Source organism: Lissotriton vulgaris, chromosome 12 (assembly GCF_964263255.1).
Source record: "Lissotriton vulgaris chromosome 12, aLisVul1.2, whole genome shotgun sequence".
NCBI lineage: Eukaryota > Metazoa > Chordata > Amphibia > Caudata > Salamandridae > Lissotriton > Lissotriton vulgaris.
Genome location: NC_141700.1, coordinates 391,911,826 through 391,926,900, shown reverse-complemented (window position 1 = coordinate 391,926,900; position 15,075 = coordinate 391,911,826). Strand labels below are relative to the sequence as shown.

The 15,075-nt window shown below is 44.3% G+C and overlaps 1 protein-coding gene across 2 annotated transcripts in view; it reads right to left on the bottom strand.

Annotated features, from left to right (window-relative positions):
- The window catches only part of NOD2 (nucleotide binding oligomerization domain containing 2), a 322,787-nt gene that overhangs the window by 51,779 nt on the left and 255,933 nt on the right, over window positions 1–15,075 (bottom strand). For both annotated transcript variants that reach the window (XM_086945155.1, XM_086945154.1), the window contains exon 7: window positions 598–681. In XM_086945155.1, coding sequence (XP_086801281.1) covers window positions 598–681 — 84 coding nt within the window. The remainder of the gene's footprint in view (window positions 1–597; window positions 682–15,075) is intronic.

Sequence of the window (15,075 nt, the reverse complement as noted above, 5' to 3'; positions counted from 1 at the left end):
TCAGGCACTGATGTCACTGTAGAAACTGGGTCTGAAAGGACATGTGAAGAACCCCTGACTGCTGCTGCTTCTACATCCTCAATGCCAGTCATGGACACTTCTATTGCCTGTCCCCAGTTTCCAAAGCCACGGTCGGGATGTGTGATCAAAGCGTAACAAAGACTCATTGCAAGGCTATGATTATGAATATATTTGTAATAATATTGTAATTTTTTTTATTTAACAAGGGGTGGGGGATTTAGTGTTATGTAAGTTTGTAATAATGGAACCCTTGTGACTCCTGATGGACTCCATAGAACTGTGACTTAAGCGTTAGTGCATAGTGAAATTAATGCAGGTTAGAATGTTACCTAGTTACACACAGAAGAATAAAGATGTGTTATTCTAAGCTCCTTGTGTGGCGTAGTCATTGGCAAGTACCCAGGATGGGCAGGACGCAACACAGATGTCAGAACAATATATTTCGTAAAACAGGCTGTAAAGATGTTCTAATCATCAACAGCATAAGGGTGCATAAATGGAAAAACAATATTCAATGTAAGACAGGCTGAATGTGTTATGTAGTAATTATGAGATCTCTTTGAAATTGTAACTCACCCAAGAAACTGGAGGGACTTGCTTTCTTTCACTCCTTCCGCCAACACTTCCGCCCCCTGTGATGTGATATAGTTGTTCCCCAGTCTAAACAATTTAAATCAAAGTTTATATTTTTGTTAACATTTATTTACAAAAAGGATTACATCAATAATGTGTTGACAATAAAAAGTATTTAAATTAAGGTCCATGAAAGTAAGTACTATGCTGGTAATTAGTAATCATTGCTCTTTTTTGGGATAGCGCACAAATTAGAACCACTTACATAAAGGAACCAAGGGCATATTTGCCATTCTTTGGCATTGAACGAACTGTGAACTGCAAACATAAGTTAAGATGCTGGTAGTGGGCAGTCAATAAGTAGTGTAGAGGACAAAGAGGAGGTGACATGCTCAGCAAGATATCCCACAGAGATGTCTTGAATGAGCAATATGCACTTTTTTTGGTGCTTTCAAATCTGAAAACCCTTCAGAGTGTAGCAGATGCAAGATAAATGTTTCTATGTAGCAGAAATTAGCATAAACAATATATGTATGGCACTTGTAAAGTCCAAACCTAGCAGACAACTATAATGTTCACTATAAAACTTAGTGGTTAATGAACCTCCATTTTACCTCTATGTCCTGTAACTTGTGCTGCTGTGTGAGACAGTCCTCCCCGTGCCAAACTAATGAGGGAGGCTGTTCAATTTCTTTTAACCAATGTTACAAAGCCGCTTCTACACAGGAAAAGATTTCAAGCATCTTCCTTTAGAGTCACCACTCTCCACAATTCCAAGCTCCCTCCAAGTCTCACAGAATCCCTTCACAACATTCTAAGGCCTGCTTCAGCTCCAACTGGTGGAATGCACCATATAACGGATATAAGGGGGGAAAGGAAATGGAATGGAATAGATCTTATATTGCGCAACTAAGCCCAGAGGCATCAAGGCGCCTAAAAAACATACCAATATCAATACCAATAACAAAATGTAAGAATAATGAAAAAGAAACTAGCATAATTTTAATAACATCGATATGGTATGTATAAGAGGAAAGATTATAACACATCTTCCCCTAATAAATCGAGAAGAAAACAGGAGAAAGACAACATTATTTCCACATGTGATAGTCTTCATGCCACTTTGGTGGGTTTCTAAGTTTTTTGTACTTGCAAGTTATTGGAGGTGATGTTTTCGTGGAGTTCAGGCGTGATGAGGGAATTGTCAGATCTATTAATGAATGGTGGGGAGTATTAAGCCAGCCAGTCCATACTTCAGTTTTGCCCATCGTCCATGACGCTACATTATGTTTGATTTCAACTATTCATATAGGTCAAAAGAACTTAGAGACGCCATGGCCCCTCTCTGCAGGTTTCTTGACATAGACACAGTCACCTACTTCTCAATTCTGTTTTTTGGTGCCATGTTTGTGGTCGTATGATTTTCTGCATTTCTTTTGATGAGTAATTTTGTTTTTTGCAGCAATTAAGTTGAGTTCCACCCTTTCGCCTCCCCAATCCAACTTAGAAATAATTTTGTGCTTCCCTTTCTTCCTTTGAGAGAAGAAAAAGGGGATATTCCAGTGGCCTGGTTAGGAGTAGTGTAGTATGCCCAGAGAATGTCTTGTATAGCTCTCTCAACCAGGAGGTGAGTGACGCAGGGTAGTTGCATACATTCTTTGATCATCCTGTTAATTCTTTCCAAAAGACAATTGGTTAACCTTGAAAGAAAACCAGTTATGCGTGTAGAGGTGAATTGCACACCATTATTCATGACAAGGGTGGATGGGAGGCCTTCTGTTCTGTTCAGGAAATCAATGAGAATATCTGTGGTGATTTGATTCACCATTCTTGTGACGTCCCAATGGGATTGGTAGTCTACTAAAACAAATGCAAAACGTTTTGAAACACCATTATGGTTTATGGGGCCAATTATATATAGAGCAAGCTTTTCACAGGGTTTATCTGGAGTGGAAACTAGAGATAAGGGAGTTTAGTGAATAACGTTGGATGTGTCACTATTGCACAAAATAAACAGTTCTCTTCTTTGGAATCCACCAAGGAACCCATGTTGGGGAACCAATAGCACTCTCTAAGCCAATATTTACTTAAGCTCATCCCTAGATGACCTTTATGTATGAGGTCAATCACTTTGTTCCTTATGCCTTTGGGGGGTCATTTCTAAATATTAAGTTCTTGCTTAAATTTATTTCGTGACAAATGTCCCAGAATTTCTTGGCTTCACCGTTGACTTTGCTGTAAGATTTGGGCCAACCCACTAGGGTATACGTTTTAAGTTGGTGAAATGTCTCCTCTTTGATAGAACAATCTTTCCACTCCTTGGAAGTCATGGCAGAAGAGTTAGTCTCCAAAATTGGATATTCTGGAGTATCATATTGTTCCTCATTATTTAGAGGAGCTCTAGATAGATAATCAGCTGAGGTTTAGATTGCCAGGGACCTATTTGAACTTAAAGCAAACCCCTTTTAAGCCCAGGACCCATCTGGCAATGCGGGGAGTACTGTTGAAGGATCCCTTAGAGCTGAACATATATTTGAGTGGTTTATCGTTCGTGCGAATACAGAATTGCAGACCCCATACGAGGAACTTAAAATGTTTCACAGCCCAGAAGCATACAAAGGCTTCTCTTTTGACAATTGAATAATTCATTTCAGATTTGGCAAGGGTATATGAACCAAAGGCCACAATTCGTTCTTTGACATAAATGACTTGGGATAATGTGGCACCTAATCCTTTATTGCTTGCATCAGTGGTTAATATATGTTTCCTTCTAGGGTTAATATTGCATAGATACTGAGCTGACAAAATAGCTTCCGTGATTTTCCAAAATGCAGCTTTATGCACTTCTTGCCATTTGTAGTGTGTTTTGCTTTTTGATGAGATCTCTAAGTCAGTCAGTCAGTCAGTCAGTCAGTCAAAACACTTTATTTGATTAATTAAAATCATAAAAGACAAGATAAAAACATGGTACATTAAAAAATGTAAGATATTTACAATAAATATGTATACAATTATTGCAATCGAAGTACGTTCTATTATACGGTGCAAATATTCATCAGCAGTTTAGCAAAATCGATTTAATAAAACAATTCATCCGAGTAAGGGTCCAACAGGAATATTATACACAAACAATCTTTTTGTTATTATTCTGGGCAGCAGCCACCAAAAAACTAGCAACGCCATAGATGTCACGCGTGCCACTGAGCATTTGCAAATCAAGCAGGGCGGGCCTCACTTGTACAAAACCTGCCTCTCTTAATATTGGGGTTAATTTTTTTTTCCGTATCTCAGTATAATACTCACAAAACAAAGTGTCTTGTGTGGAGAAATTATCGCAGGAACATGGCATAGAGTTCTCTGGTTTTCCCCAAGTTGAAAAAACTCCTAGGGTGAGGTGAATTAAGTTAAACCGAAATCTGACCAGCAAGTAGCAATGAAATGGCTGGTTAAAATTTTTAAATATGGTTCGATAGAGGGGGAGGTTAACAAAACATAATTAGCTTTGACACACGGTTTCTCTAACTCCTCCTCCTCCCGTTCCAATTCTAACATGTTCAGAAAGGTATACTTAATCCAACTTATGTCCTCTTTTTTTATACATTCAGGTGATGTGTACAATTCAGGTCCTCCAAGCTTGATGAACGCCGCTCTAACGTACATCAACCAAGGCACCCTGTTTCCTTGTCCAATACTACACAATCACTGAGGATCTGGTGGTTCAAAGTCATTTCCTCATTTAACCATGTTTTCACCCAACAGATTAACAGAGCCATTTTTAATTGATCTGAAATATAACCCAATCCAAATTCTGTGTGTAAGGAATAGGTTGGGGTCGACTGGGGAACTGCCAGAAGAGATCTTAAGAACCTATTTTCTGCAACTTGTATCTTGTTCTGAGATGTATACCCCCATAGAGATGCACCATAGGAGGCAATCGCCAAACATTTAGATTTATAAATTTTCAGAATTGCCTCCATTGGTTTTGCTCCCAACCGCTTAGAGAAACCTAGGAGAGCTGAAGTTAACCTATCTACCGCATTGCTCTTGAGCTTTTATTGTGGTCCCCAAGTACCTTTTCATCATAAAGGACCCCAAGGTAGGTAAAAACCAGGACCTTTGATAGTTCAACACCATTGCAGGAAAAATATTTTGACTTCGCATTCCTACCTCTAGTCCCGGCCACCATGACGTGCGACTTTTTAATATTAACTTTTAGGTCCAATAATAATAATAATAGACAGTTTATAAAGAGCCTGGTAACACCTTTCCGGTGTGTCCCCGCGCTAGTAAGGAAGAGCTAGACACTTTAGCATAGACTGCCCTCCCCGACGTGCCCCTATAGCCTATACAGATGAGTTTTCAGTAATGCTCTAAACTTGACTTCCGCGCTCTCCAGGCTCATCTCCAGAGGGAGCTTATTCCAGCTGCGGGCAGCCATTAAACTAAAGGAGCGCCCTCCCATTCTTGATTAATTAGCCCGCGGGACCACCAACTGACCCGAGCCTCCCGAGTGAAGAGCCCTTGAGGGTTCATATCTGCACACTAGGTTATCCAAATAAGAAGGGGCCCTTTTCCATACAACACAATGGCATATCAGGAGGTATTTATATTGGACTCTTTTCTTAACCGGCAGCTAGTGCAGGGTGTCCAGAGCCAGACTGGAGGCTGCTCTCCTAGGTCGTCTCAGAACCAGACGTGCGGCCGAATTTTGTAGGAGTCCATAAAGCCGCCAAAATGGTCCAGCAGCCTTTGGAGACCAAGACCCGTACGTGCCAGTAACACTGCATCATCCACGTACAGGAGAACCGGAATAACAGATTACATCCAGAGTAGCCACACCCAAGGACTTCTCTAAAGCGTTGATATATATAGTGAAAATAAGAGGGGCCAGATTACATCCTTGTCTGACGCCCCTCTTCGAGCTAAAGTGGCTTGTGCACCTTCCTTTCCAGGTCACCCTAACTGATGCTGAGAGGTCCTGATGCAAATCACTTAAAAAGTTGACCAGTGGTGGATCTATACATATTTCCCGTAGAATTGCCCATAGTTTGGAACGGTTGACTAAATCAAACGCTGAGGAGAGATCCATGAAACCCATATATAAAAACCCTTCCTCAGCCACTGTGTACTTACTTATAAGGAGATGAAGGTTCAAGCATTGGTCCAGGGTGCTCCTATGTTCTCTAAATCCATATTGGAGGTTAGAGAGGACCCCCCTGCCATCTAGCCAATCCCTTAGTTTATGTAAGATAACTCTGCCCAAGATTTTCACTGCTGAGTCTGACAAAGAGATTGGCCTGTAGCAAGCGGGGTCCCCTCTAACCCCCTTTTTAAATATTGGGACTTTGGTTGATTTTACCCATGAATACGGGAAGCCTACTATGCTAGAGGCATTAAAAACGTTGGTCAAGATCTTGGCCCAAAATTTACGGTAGGAACTATATAAATCTGCAGGCACGCCATCGGGCCTGGTGCTTTATTTTTTTACATGTCTTTGATCGCTTTTTCCACATCACTCTCTTTGAAGTTTACAAGGTGTACAGCTTGAAACGATGTATTACCACCATCTCTAAGTGCTCCTTGTCATAAATTTCCCTAAAATGTCAGAGCCATCGTTCATCAGGGATGACACATTCTATATTTGAGTTCTCTTGCTCAGAGAAGAACGAGTGGTTCATAGTTGCCCAAAACTTCCTACTATCCCGCAAAACTTCAATTGAGAGAAGGTTATCCCACGCCTCCTCTTTAATTTGTTGTTTGCGTGTAGCAATAGCTATTTTATAATTCTTCCGATAGTTAGCAACAAGGACCGTATCTCTTGGCCTTATTTTCAGCGCCTGGAGAAGGGCCCCATGTGCCTTGGAACAACTACTATCAAACCATCTTTGTGCCTTCCTTGGTTTATCTCTATTTTCTACCTCTAGGTTCTTCGCAATCTGACCACATACGGCAACATAGGATCCTATATTCTCAACACTCGGAGCCGAGCTATCAAGGCAGATTGCCAAATTTGCATCGGCCTTAATAGCAAGCTCCTCAAAAAAAGCTACCGGCACCATCCTGTCCCATTTGATCCTTCTCCCTTTATTATTATTATTATTATTAAAAGGCTCTTCTATAGCGCATGGCCACTCGGGAGCATCCCAGCGCTTAGGACTAACCAGAAGGAGATGGATTAAAGATGCAGGTCTGTATTATCTAGTTTTTTGGGAACAGGAAGGTTTTTACTTTTTTCGGAAGGCGAGTAGGTTAGGCTCCCTTGGTCTTTTGTAGACAGGCTTCTTGCCTCCCCCCTCCCATTACCCTTTGGGCCACTCAATTCCCCTAAATCGGCCTCTAAGAGGACCGGATTATGATCACTAAATGTTGAGAACACCACTCTATAGGATATGGTCTTATCCAGTACCGCGGATGATAGAAAGATGTAGTCAATAACTGTATTAGACCCTCTTCCTATGAAGGTGGGAACCCTCTCCCCCCTTCCTCAAGACCTGATTCAAATAAATTCATATTAGCTAAAACATCCTCTAATGCCTCTCCCTGATTACTATGCTCAAAGTGAGGAACCACTGCACCGGGCGGCCCACAAGAGTCGCCCATGTAGCAGTCCCATTTACACGGATGAATATTAAAATCTCCCATGAGGATCACTTCGAAAACAGTGTTCTGAATAAGTTTATAATCTGACAAAAATTGATCCAAATCACCTAAATGCTCATTATACTGTGAGCCATCTTTGGAATTATAAAAATTAATTAATAGGTACTTATGTAAATTTGTACCACTCCATTCCAGTATCATAATATTACTAGAGTCTAAATCAAGCCTTTTAAAAACACCTTTCAGGTTGAGTGAAATGAGAAAAATTAACCCTCCCTTCGGCCTTCCCGCAAACCCTGCTACGGCTGGGATGGCAAAACATAAGTATCCATTCATACTAAAACTTCTTGCAACATCCCACATTTCCTGCAAGGCAATGATGTCATACTGTTTCACAAAATCCACCCATAACTCATCTGACCTTTAAGGCCTAATACCCGCCACATTCCAGCTAAAGATCTTGCCTGGTACTATCTGTTTAGCCCCACCCTCTGAGCCACCCTGGCATTGGTTGGTAACATAATGTCAATCGTTTGAGTCCAATTGTGTCAGGGGAGAAAAACGATTTGAAAGGCCTATCTCCATGTTTGCCTGATACAAAGGGGAGCAGGTTGATAATAGGGCTGGAAGAACCCTGTCTACCCTCTGCGATGACCCCCCTGTTGGCCTATTCTGTGTGGTGTCATCCAGTTTGTTTGGGGTAACAGGCAAGCTACCCCGGTGGCCAATGACTGGTGTCTAATAGAATTTTTTGGGTATGGCCTAACTGGGGGGTAAAAGTAGCCCAGAGGCACATGTCTAATACCTGTGTTATCCAACTCTGAGGCATCCCAAAATATTCTATTGGCCATTGACCGGGAATTAAAATTCACGACCACACAGTCTCCCATAATATATTTAGGGCGACAACCAATCCAGTCGACTCTCCTTGCCATAATAATGGATTTAGTAATGTCTAGCCCACCACTACTGTGTTGTGCACACCAGTGGCTGGCTAACTTCAGGAGATCATGAGTCGATTCATTTATACGATCCCTTAGTGGAGGGACCCCCGTAAAGACAGCCACCAATGAGGCGGCAACTGGTGACAAATTCAAGATAATACCCTGTGGGTTCTCCTGTCTAATACTGGGTGGGGAAGGTCTCCGGATATTACTAACTCCACAATTGGTGTTCCCTACTCCTACCTAATTAGTGCCAAGGGATGTGCTTCCTATGGTCAATTTCGGGCTCTTCCCCCTTAAACCCGAATCTTCCTCTGCAAATTTTCATCCCTACGCTTATTGGGGTGGTTTTCTTGAACCTGAATGGGGCGCCCTGTTTGCCTGTGTGCTGTATAATAAATGTATCAATGTTTTCATATTTCTTTAACAAACCCGCTACAAAGGTGTTAAGAGTGTCCACAATGTCTTTAGCGATGGCCACTAAAGCAGGCTCCAGCCGTGTTGTAAACTGTTCCTCCGCCACTTCTGCAACATATTCCCTACTACTAGGGTCCATACGTTGAGCAGCAACAACATGTTTTTGTCTCTTAGGGAGTTTCTTAGTCGGCCTGCGCTTATACAATAGATGTTGAGAAGGAGCTTCAGGGTTTTTGACCCCTGGTTCCTCTGGCCCCACCACTATATCAGTCAGGCCTGAGTGAGACTCAGTCACTGTAGGTGGTTTGGTTTTAAAATCACAATGTTCGGCTCCAAGGGTATACTAAGGGTCCGGTCCAACCCTGCTACACCTGCTTCATGGGCTATATTAGGCGGGGCCAGACCCAGTTCTTTCTCTGCATTTGCGATTTCCTTGGATAGGACCCCCACAGCTGATGTTAAATATGATATTATTGATTCAGATTTCCTCTGGACCTTAGCTTTTTTACCCACATGCTCCCCATTACACTGCTGTTTTCGCTTACGCATCGAGGAGGTCAGAGGGGTGGCCCAGCCCAGCCTCTTCTGGCCCCTGACGGCCACAGACCGCCCGCCCTTTGCCCGGGCTTAGCCCGGCACACGCCTGCGCGCGTCCTGCAGGACCGGAAGTAAAGTCTGCCTAAATCACCCCTGGTGTCAAAGGGAGGGGCCGCTTTCCTGCAGCTTCCCCCTGCAGCCTCCTGGGGCGTGTAGTTCCGCCACTTGTTGCTTTGCCCTCTGCCACCGGTAACGCTGCGTCTCTCCTACTAGTCAAGGCCGCAAAACTTTCTACATACTTGCCCATGTATTCCGCAAGTCCAAGGAATGACTTTTGGCTCTGGGGCCAGAGCATCCTTAACAGCTTTGAGTAGACACATTTTCGGTCTGAACCTATCTTTAAAAATAGTATGCCCCAAGTACTCCACAGTCCTGACACTTATTCGACACTTCGCTTCTTTTAATGTAAACCCTGCATCTTTTAGTTTGGTGAAGACTTTCCTCAACACCGCGCAATGCTCCTCCACATCGTCTTGAAAACACAAGGTTTTAAGTATCCCTCCTAATATTTGTTGCTTTATTTTTTGGAACACTGCAGCCCCGGATGCAAGCCCGAACAGCATTCTGCAGAACATGAACATGCCCTTGGGTGTAGTGAATGCTGTTAACCATCTAGACTTAGCCTGGAGCTTAACTTGATTATAGGCCATGGAGAGGTCCAAAACGCTGAAGCAATTAGCTTCCCCTATTGTGCTCAACATCTCGTGGATGCGAGGTACAGGGTGTCTCTCAACCCAGATGTTTATCGTTGAGGTCACATAAATCAATACATCAAATGATGTCATCTCCATGAGATTTTCTCGCGATGACAAATGGGGCAACTCAATCAGATCAATCAATGGTTTGCATGGTGCCTAAATCTTTCAACCTCGCAAGTTCCTTTTGTAAAGGGCCCCATATAAGATGTGGTATGGGTCTGGTTTTATGCACCACTGGTACAGCATTAGATTTCAGTTTGATTTTATGCTGAAAATTCTAAACTTTCAGTGAACACTTCGGGGAACTAGTCACATATTGTTTCTCCTGTATAGATTTGTTTATGTTATAGACCTGTTCAGAGTTATATGGGTCTAGTTTTATCCCCAATTCTTTTTGATGTTGCCATCCAAGGAGGTTAGAACCTTCCTCTATGAGAAACACTTTCCCTACTGCAGATCGGTCCTTAAATGTGATGAGAGTTTTAACCATTCCTTTGAGGGGAATGGGATCCTTGGTGTACCCACTAGAACATATGTCAGCTGTAACTAAGTTCTCCCTTATGCTATTTGTCATGGATTTATAATCAGAGAATTTAATTATGTAAAGGGAGAGCATGAATCAGCGAACATTTTGATGGGCTTACCATCTAGCATTACTTCACTTTTGGGTATTCGATTTTGCTGCAGGAATTAATATCATTCACTTGGATTATTATTTCTTGCAGATTAGGATCTTCCCTCTGAACTTTCCTTACTAACTCCATACATTTTCTTAGAATTGTTTCTGCATATCCTCGCTAGGTGGCCTTTCTTATTGCATTTCCTGCCAAGGGCAGATTTAGCCTGGCAGTTAGGGTGATTAGCTAAATGGTTGATGCTCCTGCAGTGATAACATTTAAGTTTGTTATCTTCTGACTCACTAGATTGGCGGAATCCTTTGTTAACCTTAACTTGGCACACAGTCATTTCCTGTTCGTTGTAAGGAGCGGTACACACAGTTGCCATAATACAAGATGCAAAAACAACAATTGATGGACAGAATGCAGAACAATGTCATACATTAACCACAGTACAGAGATCTGGGCCTAAATCCATCGTTTTTTGCACTCCACACCACCCCAGTTCAGACATGGCCATATGCAAATCAGCCTTGACCCTGTGCCTCATGGGAACTGTCCAGCCCGAACTGCCAAGCCATGTCTTTCCTGGACCGGAATCAAGCATCCTAGGGCCGGTTTCTGGCTATCAGCCGTCTTCAGCCAAGATAGCTTGACTCCAGTGGTGTGGAGAGCATGGGACTCACGTCTGAGCATACCCATCCCACTCGGGGTGGCAAATGCAAAAACAACAATTGATGGACAGAATGCAGAACAATGTCATACATTCACCCCAGTACAGAGATATGGGCCTAAATCCATCGTTTTTTTGCACTCCACACCACTCCAGTTCAGACATGGCAATATGCAAATCAGCCTTGACCCTGTGCCTCATGGGAACAGTCCAGCCCGAACTGCCAAGCCATGTCTTTCCTGGACCAGAATCAAGCATCCTAGGACCGGTTTCTGGCTATCAGCCGTCTTCAGCCAGGATAGCTTGACTCCAGTGGTGTGGAGAGCATGGGACTCACGTCTGAGCATACCCATCCCAATCGGGGTGACAAATGCAAAAACAACAATTGATGGACAGAATGCAGAACAATGTCATACATTCACCCCAGTACAGAGATCTGGGCCTAAATCTATCGTTTTTTTGCACTCCACACCACCCCAGTTCAGACATGGGATTGGGACCTACTGGGGATCCAGTTAACGGGCGCTGGTACATTGGCACAGCACTGCAGATGGGCTGCTCTATGTCCTGAGCACTGTTCGAATGTTTCAGTACGTTCCTGCAATGGTTGTTCACGGAACGGACGGGTCACCAAGGAGTAACGCACTAACTGGATGACTTTTTCTTTGTGGGCACCCCAGGCCCCGTGGACTGCCAGGATGAGCTGGACAGGTTTCAAGAGTTCATGGGGGATTTGGGTTCGCCGCTGGCACCAGAAAAGACGGTGGGGCCTGGTATGGCACTGTCATTTATAGGAATTGAATTGGACTCTGAGGTGAGGGAGGCACGCCTACTAGCAGACACAAAGAGGCAAATGTTGGGGCTGCTGGCAGCTATTTTGGCACGATGCAAAGTCACAGTTATAGAACATACAGGTGCTATTGGGTCACCTGAACTTTGCACGTAGGGTAGTGAGAGTAGGGCAGACTTTGGTAGGCGACTGGGTAGGGCACCGGCGGGATGGAAACCACTGCATCAGTGCGTGCGACTGTCAGCAGGGGTGAGGGAGAACCTGAGGATGTGGCAGTTCATTCTACAGAACTTCAATGGCGTACCAATGATGCGTGATGACGACATGGTCTGGGATGTGTGGATCTTTCAGACGCTGCAGGTAGAGAGGGATTTGGTCTATACTGACAGGAAAAATGGGCGCAGAGCAGTGGCCCCTTGAGTGAGCGCGGAGTTCTTAGGATCGGGAACAAGATGGCGGGTCAGCAGGAAGATGTACTACAGTTTATCCTGTCTTTGATCGAAAAGGGGCTCACGAGGGGGACAATAGAGTGTAAACTGGCTGGGATTGCTTTTATGGGGAAGCTTTTGTGGGGTTACGCCCCGTCTGCAGGGGAAATAGGGTCGCGCAAGTTGGAAGGGTTGGCCCAAGAATGTGGTTGGGTGGCTCGGGTCAGGAACCCCTGGTCATGGGTCCTTCTGGAAAGGGTGTTGCTGACGCTGCCAAGGGTATGTGGGGTTGACTTGGAGTTTTGCCTGTTTTCCACATTGATGTTGTGGATGTTTTCTGGGGGCTTTTCGGATTTTGGAGAGGTTGGGTTTCAAATGGGGGAAAGGATTGTTATGGACCGAGGTTTCCCTCCAAGGGAATAGGGTCTGCTGTGGTTGAGGAAATCGAAAACGGATAAGAGGGGTGGAGGTCCATGGGTCTCTTTACAGGTAGCAGACTCTAGCTTGACCTGCCTGTATAGGTGGGGGACGAGATAGAGGTATTTGGCCTCAGACAAGTCGGGTCTGGTGTTAAGGCATTCTGACGGGCGGGTGGCGAAGGAGTTGCAGCTCCTGGCTATATTGAGGAAGGCCTTGACCCACCTGGGGTTGGATGGCAAATGTTTTGGGACACATTCTTTCAGGATGGGAGATGCGTCAGAAGCAAACAATAGGGGTTGGGGGCGAAAGGACATTATGAGATTGAGCAGGTGGTCATCGGACTGTTACTAGTGTTATGTGCGCTGCGCCCCCGGCCCGTTGTGGTGCAGTTATGTGTTTTCCCCATTTTCATTCATGTTTCTCATTTCAGGTTCGGTAATGGGTCCCCTCGCCAGGGAAATGTCCATTTGGATCCTGGGTCATTCCTTTGTGAAGTGGGCTCAAGTCCAGGCCTGCACCAGCTATTTCGGGGAGAACCTTGGCTTTAATAAAGAAGTGTTTGTGTCTGTTGGAAAGGGGGGGGAATGCTGTGGAAAGAACTTTTGCAAGTGTTGAATAGGTTGTTGGTGGCTGGTAGGTCCCCCGACGTCCTGGTCATACACCTAGGCGAAAACAATATGGTTAGGGAGACGGGCTTGGCACTGATGAGGTGCATGAAGAGCGATTTGGACGTGTTCAAGCGGCAATGGTCAGGGTGCGCAGTAGTGTGGACAGAGTTTGTGCCGCGTAGGGTTTGGAGGGGTGCTGTGAACCCAGGGGCTGTGGACAAGGCCAGGGGAAAGGTAAATGGGAAGATGGTCTGTTTTTGCCACCAGTTAGGTTTCGCCAGGATTCGGCATAAAGAAATGAGGTACGATACGCCAGAGTTTTTAGAGGGGATGGGGTCCATTTGTCCAGTCTTCGTATCAACTTGTATTTGTTGGAGTTGAGGGGAGTATTGGCCAGGATGTTGGGCGTGCGTAAAGGATGAATGGGGCACTTTTCTGTAGAGTTCATAGGGGGATAGGGGTCTAGGCGGGGGAGATGGGGGGGAGGATGTCAGGGCTAGAAGGCAGAGGGGCAGAATAATGGGGAGACGACGTTTCCGCCTACTCTCTTCTCCTTTTCCTGGGTGGCGGGGTTGTTTGGAAGTTGGCCAAGTTTGGCTGGAGTTTTGTAATTTCTTGTTAAGTTTGGGGAGTTTGTGAACAGGAGCAGGGAAAGGTTAAACAGGCAGGAAGTCTACATTAGAGGATCGTTAGTTACAGTTGCATAAAGGCAGGTAGGATTTTAGGTCATAGGAGGTTAGGATTTATAAATGCTATATTGTAAAATTGTGTAATATTATTGTTATGGAAGTTATTTATTGTATGTTGCAGGGTGGGAGATTATGATGTGGGGATTGTAGGGGTGGGGGGGGGTACAAGGGATCTGGTATTTTATGTATAGAGAGGTTTTAATTTTGTAAGGCAAAGTGCCTCTGTTAATAAAATTGTGATATGCACCTGTTTCAATAAAGCGGCCTTTTACACACACAAAATGGTTGTCGGTGTGGCTTTCCCCCCCTTTCCTTCCCAAATGGCTGGCTAAGGTTTGTGTCTCTGCAGCGGAACCAGCAGCCACACCTCCAGAAACATAGAGGAGCTGTCCGGAAGGAAGTATAGCGTAGAGGGGGGAGGGGGGGTGACGTGAGTTGGAGATAAGAGTCACCTAGCTCACCAGATGCAGGGAAGGCGGCGGAGTAAATTAGGTTGATGGAGGGTGTCCATAATAGATATGATGTGCAAGATGAAAGTAAGGAGAGTATGTAGTATTATCATAACACAGTACCTTAACCTTGTCAATACAAGGTTTGAACAAAGAAAGTTCGGGTTCAGGTTCCAACTGGTACAGATCAGGAATATATCCAGAAGGGGAGGAGACCGTAGCATCCGCCCCCTTACACAGAACGTCACCCATGTTACAAAGCTGCTTCCACAAAGGAGAAGATTTCAAGCGCCTTTATTTAGAGTCTCCACTCGCCACAATTCCAAGCTCCCTCCAAGCCCAAGCCTCACAGAATCCCTTCACAACAATCTAAGGCAGGCTTCAGCTCCAACTGGTGGAATGCACCATATAACAGAGATAAGGGGCGAATGGAATTAACAATAACAACACTTAAGAATAACGGAAAAGAAACCAGCACTTTTTTATAACATAGCTATGATATGTATAAGAGGAAAGATTATAACAACCAACCAAAGAAAACTCGAGCCCGG